At 35.9% G+C, this 17,214-nt stretch overlaps 1 protein-coding gene across 1 annotated transcript; it reads right to left on the bottom strand.

Moving 5' to 3' along the window:
- Window positions 1–14,478: 14,478 nt before the first annotated feature.
- Window positions 14,479–16,958, bottom strand: LOC137410080 (kinesin-like protein KIF21B). Its single transcript, XM_068095660.1, has 3 exons — window positions 16,880–16,958; window positions 16,115–16,314; window positions 14,479–15,172 (listed from the first exon to the last, which is right to left on the bottom strand). Exons 1-3 carry the CDS (start codon window positions 16,925–16,927, stop codon window positions 15,118–15,120), a joined length of 303 nt encoding a protein of 100 aa, XP_067951761.1. The 5' UTR covers window positions 16,928–16,958; the 3' UTR covers window positions 14,479–15,117.
- Between the last annotated feature and the right edge of the window lie 256 nt (window positions 16,959–17,214).

Below are 17,214 nucleotides of genomic sequence, written 5' to 3'. Positions count from 1 at the left end.
TTCTACCCATATACGTATAGATACCGGTACTATTCTACCCATATACGTATATACACTGGTAACTATTCTACCCATATACGTATATACACTGGTGCTATTCTACCCATATGAATACTGGTCGAAAGCATTGCTAAAACCTTCATATGCTCATCAGGACTTGATATAATCAGCTGGTTTTTATCATTTCTAATTCTTGTAGAGTCTGACCATCTTCAAGAAGACCTGGCAGAGCTGTCAGGAAAGATTTCACTTAAACAAAGAATGATTGAAGAACTCGAAAGGAGCCAGCGACAACTGCAAACAATTCGTCAGCATTACGAGGATAAAATGCGCAACTTGCAGGACCAAATAATGGCTGTTGAACGAGAACGAAACCAGGTCCTAAGCAGCTTAGGTAACCTCCTGTTATAGCTAGTATATGTTAGATCAGCTGTTATAGCTAGTATATGTTAGATCAGCTGTTAATAGTTAATCAGCTAGCTCTTAACAAGTTTTAAAGTTCAGTCCATACAGTGCTATGGCTTCGGTGTAATAATCTGTCATTTAGATAGTAATTGGTATGAGTTTGATAATCTTAACGTGTAGCTAGCTTTGCAACCAGCTAATTCGTAACCGGACAGCAGTTACCAGGATAGCAAATACAAATGAAATAAACTGTTATGTGAGTTCTGTTTTCAGGCAGCAAGAAGCAGCAGTCGGAGGAGCAGGTGCGCAAAGTTAAAATGGAGTTTGAGAAACGGCTGGATACCATGCAACAGGAGCTCAATAAGGTAAATGCTGCCAAAAAGGAGCACGCCAAAATGATGAAGAACCAAGTTGTCTATGACCGGCGCATCAGGGACCTTAGTACTGAACTGAATGAGATGAAGAAGATAAAGGTAGGCTTGCTGACCGATACAAAAGCTGTGTTAGTTAATCCTACAAAGAGAGAAATCACCGCTATATTTATACCTGTGTTAGTTAATCCTACACAAAGAGATATCACCAATATATTTATATGTGTTAGTTAATCCTACACACAGAGATATCACCACTATATTTATATCTGTGTTAGTTAATCCTACACACAGATATCACCACTATATTTATATGTGTTAGTTAATCTTACACAGAGAGATATCACCACTATATTTATATGTGCTAGGTAATCCTACACAGAGATATCACCACTATATTTATATGTGTTAGTTAATCCTACACAGAGATATCACCACTATATTTATATGTGTTAGTTAATCCTACACAGAGAGATATCACCACTATATTTATATGTGCTAGTTAATCCTACACAGAGATATCACCATTATATTTATACATGTATGTGTTAGTTAATCCTACACAGAGAGATATCACCACTATATTTTTATGTGCTAGTTAATCCTACACAGAGATATCACCACTATATTTATATGTGTTAGTTAATCCTACACAGAGAGACATCACCACTATATTTATATATGTGCTAGTAAATCCTACACACAGAGATATCACCACTACATTTATATCTGTGTTAGTTAATCCTACACACAGATATCACTACTATATTTATATGTGTTAGTTAATCCTACACAGAGATATCACCACTATATTTATATGTGTTAGTTAATCCTACACAGAGAGATATCACCACTATATTTATATGTGCTAGTTAATCCTACACAGAGAGACATCACCACTATATTTATATGTGCTAGTTAATCCTACACAGAGATATCACCACTATATTTTTATGTGTTAGTTAATCCTACACAGAGAGATATCACCACTATATTTTTATGTGCTAGTTAATCCTACACAGAGATATCACCACTATATTTATATGTGTTAGTTAATCCTACACAGAGAGACATCACCACTATATTTATATATGTGCTAGTAAATCCTACACACAGAGATATCACCACTATATTTATATCTGTGTTAGTTAATCCTACACAGAGATATCACTACTATATTTATATGTGTTAGTTAATCCTACACAGAGATATCACCACTATATTTATGTGTTAGTTAATCCTACACAGAGAGATATCACCACTATATTTATATGTGCTAGTTAATCCTACACAGAGAGACATCACCACTATATTTATATGTGCTAGTTAATCCTACACAGAGATATCACCACTATATTTATATGTGTTAGTTAATCCTACACAGAGAGATATCACCACTATATTTATATGTGCTAGTTAATCCTACACAGAGATATCACCACTATATTTATATGTATTAGTTAATCCTACACAGAGAGATATCACCACTATATTTATATGTGCTAGTTAATCCTACACAGAGAGATATCACCACTATATTTATATGTGTTAGTCAATCCTACACAGAGATATCACCACTATATTTATATGTGCTAGTTAATCCTACACAGAGATATCACCACTATATTTATATGTGTTAGTTAATCCTACACAGAGAGATATCACCACTATATTTATATGTGCTAGTTAATCCTACACAGAGATATCACCACTATATTTATATGTATTAGTTAATCCTACACAGAGAGATATCACCACTATATTTATATGTGCTAGTTAATCCTACACAGAGAGATATCACCACTATATTTATATGTGTTAGTCAATCCTACACAGAGATATCACCACTATATTTATATGTATTAGTTAATCCTACACAGAGAGATATCACCACTATATTTATATGTGCTAGTTAATCCTACACAGAGATATCACCACTATATTTATATGTATTAGTTAATCCTACACAGAGAGATATCACCACTATATTTATATGTGCTAGTTAATCCTACACAGAGAGATATCACCACTATATTTATATGTGTTAGTCAATCCTACACAGAGATATCACCACTATATTTATATGTGCTAGTTAATCCTACACAGAGATATCACCACTATATTTATATGTGCTAGTTAATCCTACACAAAGAGATATCACCACTATATTTATTTATGTCTTACTTAATCCTACACAGAGAGACATCACTACTATATTTATATCTGTGTTAGTCAGGGAAAAGTTTGAATGGGAAATAATTGTTTGGCGTATGAGTTTTTTGGGATCTTCGTAATGTGTTGTGTTGACTATTGCTCCACCACATGATCTTGGTTTTGGAGATCTCGACAACTATGGTGATGCTATTGCAGGTGCGACTGATGGCACAAATGAAGACGGAATCAGAGAAGAATAAGATTAGTGACCAACGAAAGAATAAGGAGCTGCTACAGCTGAAAAAAGAGAAGTGGCAACGAGACAATCAGGTGCGCATGTTGGAGTTGCAAAACAGACAGAAAGATGCCATACTCAAGGTTGGTCTTTAACAACACTCAAATGTTGGTCTCTAAGTTTTCAAAGAGTGCCTTCATTAATTACAGGACGATTATAACAGTCTACTGATGTTTTAATTAATTCTGTCGTAAAAAGTAGGTGGCTTGGGATAGCCATCGACATTTCATGTATCCTTGACATATAAATCATTTTTATTTTATCCTAGCCTTTGCATAAGTCAGCGTATTGCGTTGCCAGCGCAAGCACGAAGAGGTCAGTCAGTTGAGGAAAAGACAAAGAGACTCGTCCGCCTCTTCCAGGGTGATGGCCAAAAATAGGGCAAACCTCTCCCATGAAAATTCATCTGGCAAGACTTCATCATCTTCTGCTTCTAGGCACAAGTCAGCAGCTCTTCTCTTCTCTCCCAAGGTAACTGTTTGCATCGTCTTTTTTAACCTCTTTGTCCCAATCAATCTGCCAAATTTGCTTCAGAATGATTTTCATTTCTGGACAGTATTCTGGTAGCGAATGTTAGTTACTGAAGAACAACTTATAGCTGGGCCATAGCACTAACTGGGTCGTAACTTATAGCTGAGATAAAACTAGACAATGTTAAATGAGCAATTGCAGAGTAGATAACTGCTTGTTGCTCAGACGGCGATTTACTATTTGCCTTTTGTTGATACGTCTAGCACATGTTATCTCATGTCGTCTCATGTTATCTCACGGCACCTCATGTTATCTCATGTCACCTCATGTTATCTCATGTCACCTCATGTTATCTCATGGCACCTCATGTTATCTCATGTCACCTCTTATATCAAAGTTTCTCACAGCCTGTTGTTATAATCTCAACTTACTAGTGACCTTTTCTACTGATTACAGCTAAACCTAAAGTAATATAAAATAATCTGCCACTTAAATTGGAAGAGTATTTTTTTTGTGTATGGCATGTTTCTTATATATACACATATTATGTCGTCTTGTCCTCTGTGCTAATGGACACTACGTTTTACTCGATTACTCTAACTCAGGTGGCGAAAAGCAAGTGGGACAAGCTTGAGCGGTACGTGACATCCGTTGTTGTGCGGAAACAGACAATTGCCAACATGGAAGCTGAGATGGATCTTCACATTAACAAGCGAGAACAGCTCAGCAAGAAGATAGATGCGTACAGTAAAAGGCTGGACACTGCCATTAGGAGAAATGAGGTCGGACACATGTATAGTCATTACTCTTAGGCTCTTAAAATGGGCAAATTTCTTAGCTGACATATGGCATAAACATCTGCTGCGACTACACAGATCGAGACTACTGAATAACTAGTTATGTTTTACAAGTATCAACCTAGGTCAAGTAAAGATCAAAACATCTATTGGATGTTGTCATTACCCTTATTGGAACATGATTGTATTAATTATATATATATATATATATAGTAGATATGGGTAAACCATAGTTTATCATTGCACTAATGTTTGTACAGCTATTTACACTTGTGTTTTCTTAAAAAAAAGATCCATCAACTTATAATCTAAAATCGTCCAACTACAACTTGAACTCAGGCTGATGAATTGTATCAAACTGCAAGTAAAACTTAGGTCTTTAAAATATTTAATCTAACATATCCTGAAATTTTATGCAAGCAGTTCCAATTTACACCAGTGTTCATCACATATCTTTTACAGCAAGTAACAGCCTTTTTCATATATAAATACTTGTTGGTCATCGTTGTCACTAGTTCAAAGCAACTTTAAAAAAAAATCGGTTTACTGTGAAAATGAACAAATTGGTGTCATGATTATGTTAATCAGGGATCAACACTTTTAACCAATCACAAATACATCAGTTTCTTCTATTACTACACAGCCATCAGGGGTGTGTGGTGTCTTTGCAAATAATAATTTTGCCAGCGTAAATAGCCAATGCCTTATTCCTTGTGTTTCTCTAATGTTTTCTGTTCTGTTGAACAGAAAACTCTCTACAGACTCTTATTTGATAATTGCTGGCATAATCATTACATTGCATAGAGTAATCAGTAATGTCACGGTTACACTATATTGCGCTGAAATTTTGTTGATGATATGTTCAACTCATCTTCATAGCTGCTAAAGTCTGGTTTCCATATCGATTGCGAGACTCCGGCGGTAACTTGCGCAGCAAAACGCTTGCGACGTTAGGATCGGCAGCTTCTGTTCACATCTAAAGCTGCATTACTAAACATAATCGCAGCTTCACATAAAATGTTCGCTCGCCACGCCATTTTGATAATGGTGATCTTTACCTGTACAGTGCATTTCAGGAAGGTTTTGCTTGCGGCTATTTGCGAAATTTGAACAGCGCTAAACTCTTGTGTTAACTGCCGGCAACTACCGGTGGTACTCGGCGGTACCCGGCGTGTAGGCTCACATTTCACCGCCATAGCCTGCGGTGCTGTTGCCGGTGCTTTGCGGCATATATGAGAACCACGCTTAAGGTAGTCGTTGTGTAACTCCTATTCATTTGCAGACGACTGCACTGCTTCCTCCAACATAAATGTATTTGTGCAATTATTCAAGTTCATAGAATTGTTCAGGACATGTTTCGTGTATGCCATGGCAACCAAAGCTTTGGTAGTGTATTACTGCAAACATCAAGATAGCTTTTTAAAAGTATTAAAATATATTTTTGCTGATGCGTAGCTGTAGTGAAATCTAATGCTGAATGTTACATATGCATGTCTTTCTGCATGCTCGGCTGCATTGTATAAGCTTAGGCTCCAAACCCCAGATTAGCCTTGCGAAAGTAATGCATTGATTGTGATAGTTTTTAGGAAATCAAATTAAAAATGTTGAATTCTGTTGATAGTAAAAAAGAGATAATTTGTTCTAGCTATAGCCTTAAATGATATAAAGAAAGATTTGTTGCATAGACAGTAAAGTAAATACTGTGTCCAGGTCAAACTATCGATTCTCCCGCGTGCATTTTATAAGGTGTCAGGTATAATCTTTTAAAGGTTGACTTGCAACAAAATTCACATTATTGGAAAGTTTCCTATGTATTTGATAGTCTTGTACAATGCTTGGTATATTTAACATGAATTTAAGAGCAGTGATAAATTTGTCAGATAGTGTTCCCCAAAGTCCATAGCAGAGATTGAGAACCCAAAGGGCAAGAGCGCTTAATAATATGCTTGCTGAAAGGTCATTAAGACAGCAGAAAAAACCTACTGACTGTTGTTCAAGCTTCAAAACAGCCTCAAAAGCTGGTGGTAAGATTAATGTATATAAAGGTAACCAATTTTAATTAGTGTTAATTCACCTGCTACATAGGATTTCAGACATATTGTCGGTTGTCTAGTGGTGCCATGTCTCCAAAACTATACAATTCTGAGTTTTGGCAGGTTAAGTTGAGTAAAAAATCGATTTATCAATACATTTTTTGCACCATAAGAATGTATTTGCTTTAGACAAATATCCTCAAATAATTTGTTCAGTTGAAGTATTTCCATAAAGCCATTAAATAGCTAATAGTTTTGAAGGCACTACTTATTAGATGACATTTTAATTTGTGGTTCTACCCATTACAGCATCGCGTAAAACACCACAGGTTTTAAAGAGAATAGAAATCACTGAGATGGCGCTGTGGAGAAACAAATGCGTATTAGGTGTTATAAAAAGTAAAACTCTCAGACAGTTTTAGCAGCCCACTGAACAACATGGATGGCAAGAGCAAGGCAATAGGAAAGGTAAAAAAACTAAGGCAGTAAAAAAATGTAGGCCTTGTGGTGCATTTTTTAAGTTATTCTGCAAACCACTGCACCAACTATTTTCCCTGCACTGACTACAAGTGCGGAGCCAAGGAGCACTGGACAAAGGAGTGCAAAAAAGACCGCAAGTAACTACAGCAAAGTAGAGCCCACAATATCGGAGTGTGAAGCAAGTGAAGCATCTTTCTCTCCTGCAAAACCAAGGAAATGGGTTCTAGCTGTAGTTTTGAAGTCAGATTCAAGTGTAAAAGTTTTGGCCAGTGTGAATAGCTACTATTGCAGGATAAGATTGTGAGGCAACCAGAGGCCAATAAGATTAAGTCATCTCTCCTCAACATGAGGTCTGATTTTATGTTGTTAAGCGAGTTGTTGGTGATAGGGTAATACATATCAATAACAGAGAGTGAGAGGCCAGGGCTGGTAGAGAAAGATGCTGACCGGGCTTAAGGAAGAACATAGTAACCTTGAGGTACTTAGCAACCAGGCCCGTTTTCCCTGGGGCGACTGGCCGGCTGAGACACCCCAACTTTTTAAGAAATTTTGGCGGCTAAGTACAGTCAAACTCGAATAACTCGCTCTCGGATAAAATGTAAAATTTTATCACGAACACTTGGTTAACTCGAACGGATTTGTTTGGTTCGTTTTCACGCAGTGATAAATTGCTTTAGATAACTCGACCTCAACATCATTAACTGGAACAGTTATTTGCCCAACGACTACGGGAACGGTTTTTATCGCTGTATAATATCACTTTATTCCATGCGATAGAGATAAACGTTAGCTTTTAATAGTTTTTGGGCGTCATTATTATCATCGGCAATATATTCTTGTTAACGACTTTATAAAGGTTTGCAAAAGGCCAAGTTTTAACAAACATCCGCTTGGCAATGGCCCAACGAAAGCGTAGAAACCTTCGGATGAACTTGAAATAAAATCGGCAAAATTGATCTTTGTTGATGTTGAAATGCTTAAAAGAAAAAGATATCTTTCTCTTTTGAGCATTTCTTTTAACTGCAATCAAGTTTAGCTTATTTTAATCTGAAAATGTCCTGGCAGTCACATCACCGAAAACAAACAAATCTCAAATAATAGAAAAAATGTTTATACTTTCTGATAAAATTTTTAAAACTTCACATGAGATGCCCGGTTGAGGCCCTAAATGAAAGAAACCTGTTGGGGCTAACACCGCCATACATTACATAACTAGTTGCCTAACATTAGCCGCCCCAACTTGCAACTAGGGAATACAGGACTGTTAGCCACGGCCATTGATGCTGCAGCTAATGGCAATACCCGATAAAGCGGAGTTGCAACTAATAGCGTCAAAGGGAAAAACAAGGCCAGCAATTTCCACTGACCAGTGCATCCTAAAATCGTTGATAAATCTGTCAAACATTGGCCAAATTCTTTCAGCATAAAATGTCACAGCCACCACAATAGGCTGTCTTAGATCAGAGAACTTTTATTTCTTCTACGATTATTAAGTTTATGCTAGTCGGAGCTCCGGTTGGTACAATTGGAACTGCATATTCAAATAACTGAATAACATGGAACTTCTATCTAAAGTAACCACACTACTTGAGGTGTCATGCAAGAGCTATCATGTGTAACCCAGTGCTGCTATAATTTGTTTATACTATACATGTTTATATTGAAGCAAAGAAAATGGTGTGATCCCGATCATTGTACACATTGACTGCAGCCTCTTGATGTTGCTGTTTAATTTCATTTCCAATGTGCGCTTTTGATGATTGTAACTGCTGCTAACTATGTGATCCTGGCAGGACTCTAGCAGTATAACACTCGACTGAGCTGACTAGCAGTGCATTTTCAGTAGTAGTTACACCAAAAAAATTGCATCTGAATTTTATACTCCCAAATTTTTCAGTTAAATAGAAATAGTTACTAACAATGTGATTTGGTTAGCAGCTCAATTAGTGATTGGCCCTTACCAAACAGTTTGCTCCAAAGAAACAGCTTAAATATTATGCGGGATTAGTACTTGATTGTAGTAGAGAGTGAGACAAGAGTGAAAAATTTTAAGGAGAAAGCTAACAGCCACCAGTCTACCTAGTCACCTTTATGACAGTCTTAGTCACCAGATGGTCCAAAGTAGATGACCAATTCCCCTAGTCACTTGGACTAGGGGACTAGCCCCTAGTCATTTTGGATGTATAGCTTGTTGACCGAGCTGATGGTGTTACGAAGAATCTCATTTAGCGGGTGGTACTTTTAAACCTACTTATTATGAATATTGGCAGTTTTAGAAAAATTTGCTATGTTACTCTCAAGAAATTGTACAAAATGTTTTTACTGCAAGTATATTGTTCATGGTGCTTTATTATTAGTCATTTTTATTTATCACACAGCTAGAACGGAGGGTCATCATTCCCGTTATCTGATTATCGTGGTGAGCTATTTAATCCAATGTAAACAAGTTATTTTTCTTTTAAAAAATTAGCATACCAACAAAAAACTTTTCTTAAATAGAAATTAAAAAATATGATACAGCCTAACGAACTCAGCCACTCTAATTTTTGGCGCAATTACAATGATTTTTCAGCAACTACATTAAAGTTTTGTATGTAGCCCACAACATTGAATGGTAGAAAGGGAGCTATGAGTCCATGAGCCCTCTACATTAAAAACTAAATATAAACAAACTTGACTAAACCAGTTTGTTGTTCCTCCATACATAAGGTACATAAGGCTACATAAGGGTACATAAGGCTACATAAGGGAAAGTCATCACTTTATTACTAGCGTGCTAGTTTGCTAATAGCGTTCATCAATTGAGTCACTTTTTATTATAGGTATACCATTATTTTAATGCTTCAAAACAATATTAATATAATAAAACAATTATATCAGGTTGAACATAGACTGGAATAGATGGTGATATGGTTGGATTTTAATGCCTATGTAATTTTATTTTATCATCCATTTCACCAATGTTGTCATTTGATTCAAATTCAGTTGTGGAGTGTGTGCACCTTTGTTTTAGGATTTGTGAAAATCACTCTAGGTCAGTCAGAGACTTGTGATCATCAATAGGCTTGTGCTCCAGACTTATCACTTTATGTATTTTGATGCCCCTTTTATCATAAACTAGCACAGCGCTAATTCCGATGATGTGCAGGAAAATATCCAAACAAAATTAATATATATTAATTATAATAAATGAAATAATTGCGGCTTAGCAGCATTATGCATTTCATGTGCACAACAAGAGAACAGACAATCTAAAAGAGCAAACAGTCATCTAGGAGTATGCACAAGGGCATGCAAGAAGGGCTGCAAAGATTGCTTCCTACCAATAAGTGAGTGAGAAGTCTTGGTGTAATAAATAATCCAAATTAGGGTTAAGTAAAGGTAGCCTTGCAGTGCAATAAAACTAAATAACGCATCATGCATGATATACTTTCTTGATATTTCTATTATACCTATACAACATATCCATAAACATGCATAACTGCCACAGAAAACAATGTTTCTGTGCAACTGGTTCCAACAACATTCTCCACACTCGAAAAAAGATGAAATTAACAGCAAGTTTTCTTATTACTATTCTTAATCGCTGCTGTTATAATTTCTCCGCAAAACCAATATTTGGTACAAAAAAAATTTCTCAAGAATTTAGGACAGCTTGTAACATTTATTTTGCAGTAACTGCATTTATATCGATAGCATTGACTACGGTTTTGAACCTCTGTCTGTATAAAACAGTCTAAAATGCATCTGAGGTGTTATTTAAGACTGGCTTCAAATATTTTCGCGAGCATGATCAGTCCCTCCTTTCTCTGTGGCCGTACCAATATCTTTTGAGAAATCTCCCCTCTGCGTAGAGGCCTTCGCATAAACAAGATTGTCGATAGTTGCTTATTCAATGTGTGAACATGTAGTAAACAGCGTCGAGAAACTGTCTGAGCTTCTTAGTAGAATAAATATTTCAATAACCAGATTGTTGCAATGTTAAAAAGATAACCTACGAAACGAGTCGTGAAAATCCGTCCATTTTACGATTCAAAGCTGCACGAATGCATAACGACAGTAGTGCGAGCATAAGACGTTTGCAAAGTTGGTACATTTGTCAATGGGCTTACTGCAACTATAATAGTTTATAGTACAACTATCATGAACTATCTTGCGTTAATAAATTTGGTATTTAATACGCATTTGCGATGGTATTACAAAGTCAGAGAAAAGAACAAGTGAGGTATATCTAATAAAATGCAACATCAAACCTGAAAACTATCTATGAAGTTGGTTTTGTAACCAAAGTCTATCATATTTAGCTGTTGTAAGAGTGGCAACATCAATTATAGCAGTTATAATTGTTCTTTTTTATCAAACCATGAACTATATCAACAGGAAATTAACTTATAATCTAGTATGGCAGAGCGCTTCGTGTTTTAGTTCTCAAAGCATCACAGACGGCTAATAGTTCGTACTGAAACTGGAGCGAACCGCCATGCCGAGCTTATCTTTAGCTTCCTTCGAACGCTCGGAGACTATTGAATGAAAGTCTTGCTCGACTAGCTAATCGTGGGTCTAAAAATGAGAAAGGCGACAACTTTTAACGAATTTATGAATAATTATTGCTTTTGAGTGTAAATGTATTACAAGATGAAGTCGGAGGCTCTTTTTATTGACATTGGCGGTGATGCTGCTTTACGATGCGTTAAAATAACTAGGAATTGATTCGTTTGAATTTTTTTGTAAGAAAAAATAACAATTGAAAAGTTAGAAAGTAATTACAAATTATATATCTTTGTAAATTTTTCTTACATTAGTTCAACCAATGATATACAGCCCCACAGGCTGTATATCATTGGTTCAACATATGTACATTGGAATCAAGCTTAAAAAACAAAATATCTGAATATGCTCTGGTGTTTGTTGATTAAAATTTAGCATTGAGGTAGATTATTTAATAGAATCTAGCATGAGCAAAATTCTGGCTAAAGCATGGATGATTTCAAGTTACCATGTAAAAGTAAAACTAATCATAGAAATAGCCGTTTGTCTATTAACCAAAATGCATTTCACTCTAGCAAAGCAAGCAGTTTTTGTTGCTTCTTTCAGCGTATTCTTGAAAGCAAGACTCTTTATATACTGATGATATACCAATGACATATGCCCCCTAGCCTGGGCATGGCTCTTGTGGGGGATTGGGAGAGAGGGGGTAGCCTGGGCATGGATCTCTCCCAATCCCCACAAAAGCCATGCCCAGGCTACCCTCCATATCTATGGGGAGTGGTTATATATCATTGCTGATACACATTATTTTCTAAGTGGCTGAAAGCTCTGAAATCTTAGTCAGTTGTGGCTAGATTATACTTTATCAGTAGGCCTAAATATTACATATTTGCAGACAAAGTGACTCAAATACAAATATACTAGAGCTTTTGAGGATCTTGTATCTTACGTGAATTCAGTAAAGATTTGACTTATTGCATATCATCTCAAAATTTATCTTGCAGTATGGAAATTTTTTATTTTGCTGTCAATAGCAAATTAGACAGAAGCTCTTGAAAGGGTATGATATTTTCAACCTATCTCTGAAATTACCTTAATACATTAGATGACCCATAGAAAACTGAGTGATGTCGGAGTGTGAAATTTTAATGCCATTACTTTGGCATTAAAATAATACTTACCATTATTTTTAGAAGAAGGTGAAAGACAGTTTTGCAAAATACTAATGAGGAAGCAGATTACTTTAAACGGAGCAGTGGAGCTCAACACTAAATTAGTGAAGTGTGAGTGGTTATAGGTGTGAAGTATCTCTGCGTATTCTGTAAAATGGAACGTGAGATACTTTCCAAACAGTGCACATTTTACATATAGTCTTGGCTCATGTTCTGATCACTAAGTGTGTAAAAACTCACTAGAGTGTTTTTGTAGGGAGTGAATGCTCTCGACACAGCGAGAAAACTCTCCTGTTAAATATACATAACATTGATCTAATTCAACATGCCTGCATTGTGAAGCGTGCAAACGTCTGGCTCATTGCTTTATGCCATACTTCCAAACGATACCTGGGTGGTATGGTTTGCTAAAGAAATATGTTTTTACCCTAACAGCCTTACAAGGTAATGATTTTTATCGTCACGGTCACACCTATGGCAGTTATTTCGGAGCTCAAGATGTAAATGTAAAAGCTGAAATTAGTAAAATAAAGTTGAGATTAATATTATACAAACAAGATGTCACTTTAACCACATTTACATGTTTAAAAAATTAAGCATCTTCAATAAGTTTATTTTTTGAATAAGATTATTTGATAAAAAAATTAAAGATTTAAGTTAGTAAAGAGTCTTCCAGGTGTAGTAATTGGATTCCTGTTCATAGATAGAAATGATGTCTTCCAGGTGTAGTAATTGGATTTCTGTTCATAGATAGAAATGATGTTCAAAACGCACCTGGCATTGAGAGATATTTCTTACATTATCAAATCAAAACTACCTTATTTGGTGATGCAAGAGTACAAGTTTAGTTGCAGTTTGTTTCAAGTGTATTATTAACGTTAGTTAGCAAATGCAAACTGGCACCTGCGACTGGTATTATTTCAATGATAGTTCTTAAAACTCGCTCAAAATTCATGACTCAGTCGCAATGCGAAATCAGAAAGTGGAGTCAGTTATTTGGTATCACTAAATAAATGCCAAGTAAATTGTTTGTTTATTAATATTTAAAATGTTTAGTTACAAAAGCCTTTGGAAAGCGTTGACTGCTGCTAACAGCTTGATAATGGCGTTCCCTTAATAATAACCTTTAACTCAAAGTTCTTTAGATGAGAAGTCATTGAGAAACATTAGTTTTCTCAAACTGACCAACTGGAAAAAAAGGGAATACTATAACATGCTCCACCCACACAGTACCAACTCATTATCAATGTTTAACTGTAGAGTAAGTAAGCAAGTATCACAGAGGGCTTCAAAGACCACATGGTAGACTACATTATGAGGTTTTTTATTACTTCGCAATACTACCTTCAGAACTGTTATCTTGCATTACTACCTTCATAACTGTTACTTTGCAATACTACCTTCATAACTGTTACTTTACAATGCTACCTTCATAACTGTTACATTGCAATTCTACCTTCATCACTGTTACTTCGCAATACTACCATCATAACTGTTACTTTGCAATACTACCTTCAGAACTGTTACTTTGCAATGCTACCTTCAGAACTGTTACTTTGCCTTTAAAAGTATCATTTTGATGTGTTTCCTTCCTTAAGGTGAATTATCATATCTATAAATGCATGCTTTTATTGGACCGAGGATGCAAACGCATGCAGCTCAACAATGAAACACTCAACTATTGATGTTATTGTATAGTTTTAATAAAATTAGACTAGCTGTGAGCCAATGTTGTTATGATAAACATATGTAGGTACCTTACAAAATTAGAGCAAAGTAAAAGGATTCGTGTTGATACATAAGACAGCTCCATTACTCTTAAAGTTAGTTTATTTTTGAGATAATTTCAACGAACAAGATTGAATACAATAAAGCCTATTGCACCAAAAATAAATGCGCATTTCGAAAATCTACGGCCAGTTAAAACAGACAAAGTGTTTAAAAGGTTAAAATAAATATCGACGAGAAGAGAAGAATAATTGCATCGATGGATATGATGTAACATCATGATAATCTTTGACACGAAAGAGTTTATAGTCGGATGTGTCCTAGGAATATAGACACATGCAAAGTACATGGGTCAAACAATTTGAACATTGATTTAAAAAAGGAATGTATAAGATAATTTTCCTGCATAGTCATCAACCGCAGGAACGACAACGATGACCAACAAGTATTTATATATGAAAAAGGCTGTTACTTGCTGTAAAAGATATGTGATGAACACTGGTGTAAATTGGAACTGCTTGCATAAAATTTCAGGATATGTTAGATTAAATATTTTAAAGACCTAAGTTTTACTTGCAGTTTGATACAATTCGTCAGCCTGAGTTCAAGTTGTAGTTGGACGATTTTAGATTATAAGTTGATGTATTTTTGTTCATCAACAAAAATAGCTACATAAATACAGACAAAAAATATGAGAATATGGAGAATGAATCTGTGCTTTGGCTATGAACTGTATAGTTTATGTGGGTCCATCCACCAGATCCTTATCGTGCAATCACTGAAAGAGCATGAACCATGTCTGTTATACATGCTAAATCGTGGCGCATGAAAAGTTCTTGGACAAAGAACAAGATATGTTGGTACAACCAACCAAAGTTATCAACTTCTCCAATTGGCATATTTACACAATTCACACAATGATGCTATTGAATAACTATAAAAGAAACTGTCAGCCCAATATATTGCATTTATTTAAGATTTTGTTTGACGTATCAACAACGTTGGATGCTTAAGGGGTTCTAGTCGCGTTAAAAATATCAATCGGTTTTGCTCCCAATTGACAAAGTAGCATCGCAATCATTTGACCGCTATACAATTTGTAAAACGTCACTTTTGAGGCATCTGTATTGCCACACCGATCGACTAGGTAAGTAGTCACACAGTCAGTACAAAAATCATTAGTATTGCTTAAGCGAACGGTTCTCAGTAAATCAGGCAGCAAGACGCTATGCGACTACTTGTGCTTACTCATGATTTATCATTAAAAATGGGTAAAAAATTTTGTGATTATACTCGAATGCATACAGTAATCAGTGAATTAATTGGATTTAAGGAAAAGCCAGTAAATCTATACTATTTGGCTAATTGGCCAAGTGTCTCATTAGAACACATGGGTGACAGACGTAACATTAAATTTACAATAAGCTTACATAATTTGTATATTGAACAATTACCTACCTCTGGTGACAGTAAGTACTATATACTAGTTAGTAGATATAGTGAACAGTTACCTACCTCTGGTGACAGTAAGTACTATATACTAGCTAGTAGATATAGTGAACAATTACCTACCTTTGGTGACGGTAAGTACTATTTACTAGCTAGTAGATATACTGAAAAGTATCCTGCCTCTAATGGCAGTAAGTACGATATACTAGCTAGTAGATATATTGAACAATTACCTACCTCTAGTGACAGTAAGTACTATATACTACTTTACCTAGAGGCAGTAAAGAGATTGCTGCGGTTGGTAGCCATAGAGTTGACGGCTAATGAATGAGCACGCACTTCATTTAGCTGCTGGCAAGTCTCGTTTGACCGAATCTTCACAGTGCCAGAGCGACAGCAGCTTAGCAATATGTCATTATCTGGTAGCATGCACATGTCGGTGATCCAGTCCTTATGGGCGCCATTAACTGACTGAAAACAATGCAAGTTGAGGAATGAGGAACCAGGAGTTTGTTTGAAATTGACATTCAACTTAAGCGGAAAGGAGCGGCGTGAACTGCATTAAAGATGGTAAAGATTAAACACTGGCAAATCAACTTGTCCCTTTTGAATGAGTCAACAATGCAATCCTGCAATATGAAACTTTTAATCATAAACGAGTCTCTGTATTGTAACAAACCTACAAGACATTTGCAAATATTGGTGAGAGACACAGCATAATGTCTTGCGTATGACAGGTTGATCTGGTGAGACTGAACCAGATGGGCTCAACAATGCAGCAATGACTAGGTCTGACATATTTTATATTGACTCTGATCTCTAGGCCATCAAGTAGGATCACAATTGGATTGAGTGATTACCAGGAAAACCGATATACTGATATCAATCATTCACTCCATCTCAAATATTACTTCTAATAAAAAATATTTATTACAAAGTGGTGATCTTGATTGGTGACCATTACCGGAAATAACTATCACCTTTATTTTGCTATTAAATAGAGCAACACCTAGTATTGTAAAAACACCAATTTTACCTGTGGTTGAGAAGAGGGTTCACTGAGGTTCCATTTTTTGATACGCATATCCCGAGAACCACTAAAAAGGATGTCCTGACGATGCACGAGACATTGAACACCATCATAGTGAGGAGGGTCCATAGTAAATTTGGCCTGAATTGGATAATTTGAAGTTTGTTCATTGGAAATATCAAATCCCTTAATTAGATGATCCTTGGAGCCAGTTAAGAGTTGTTCTTTCCTTCTTGAGTCGTTGTATAAACTAAGGCAAATAATCGGTGCTTGGTGGCCGCTAGCAACCTTTCCGACTGCCGATAGCCTGTAAGCGTACAATATTTTACAGATCACCAGCC

The sequence above is a fragment of the Watersipora subatra genome, unplaced genomic scaffold (genome assembly GCF_963576615.1).
Source record: "Watersipora subatra unplaced genomic scaffold, tzWatSuba1.1 SCAFFOLD_154, whole genome shotgun sequence".
In the NCBI taxonomy this organism is placed as follows: Eukaryota; Metazoa; Bryozoa; class Gymnolaemata; order Cheilostomatida; family Watersiporidae; genus Watersipora; species Watersipora subatra.
This window is presented reverse-complemented; position numbering and strand designations above follow the sequence as displayed.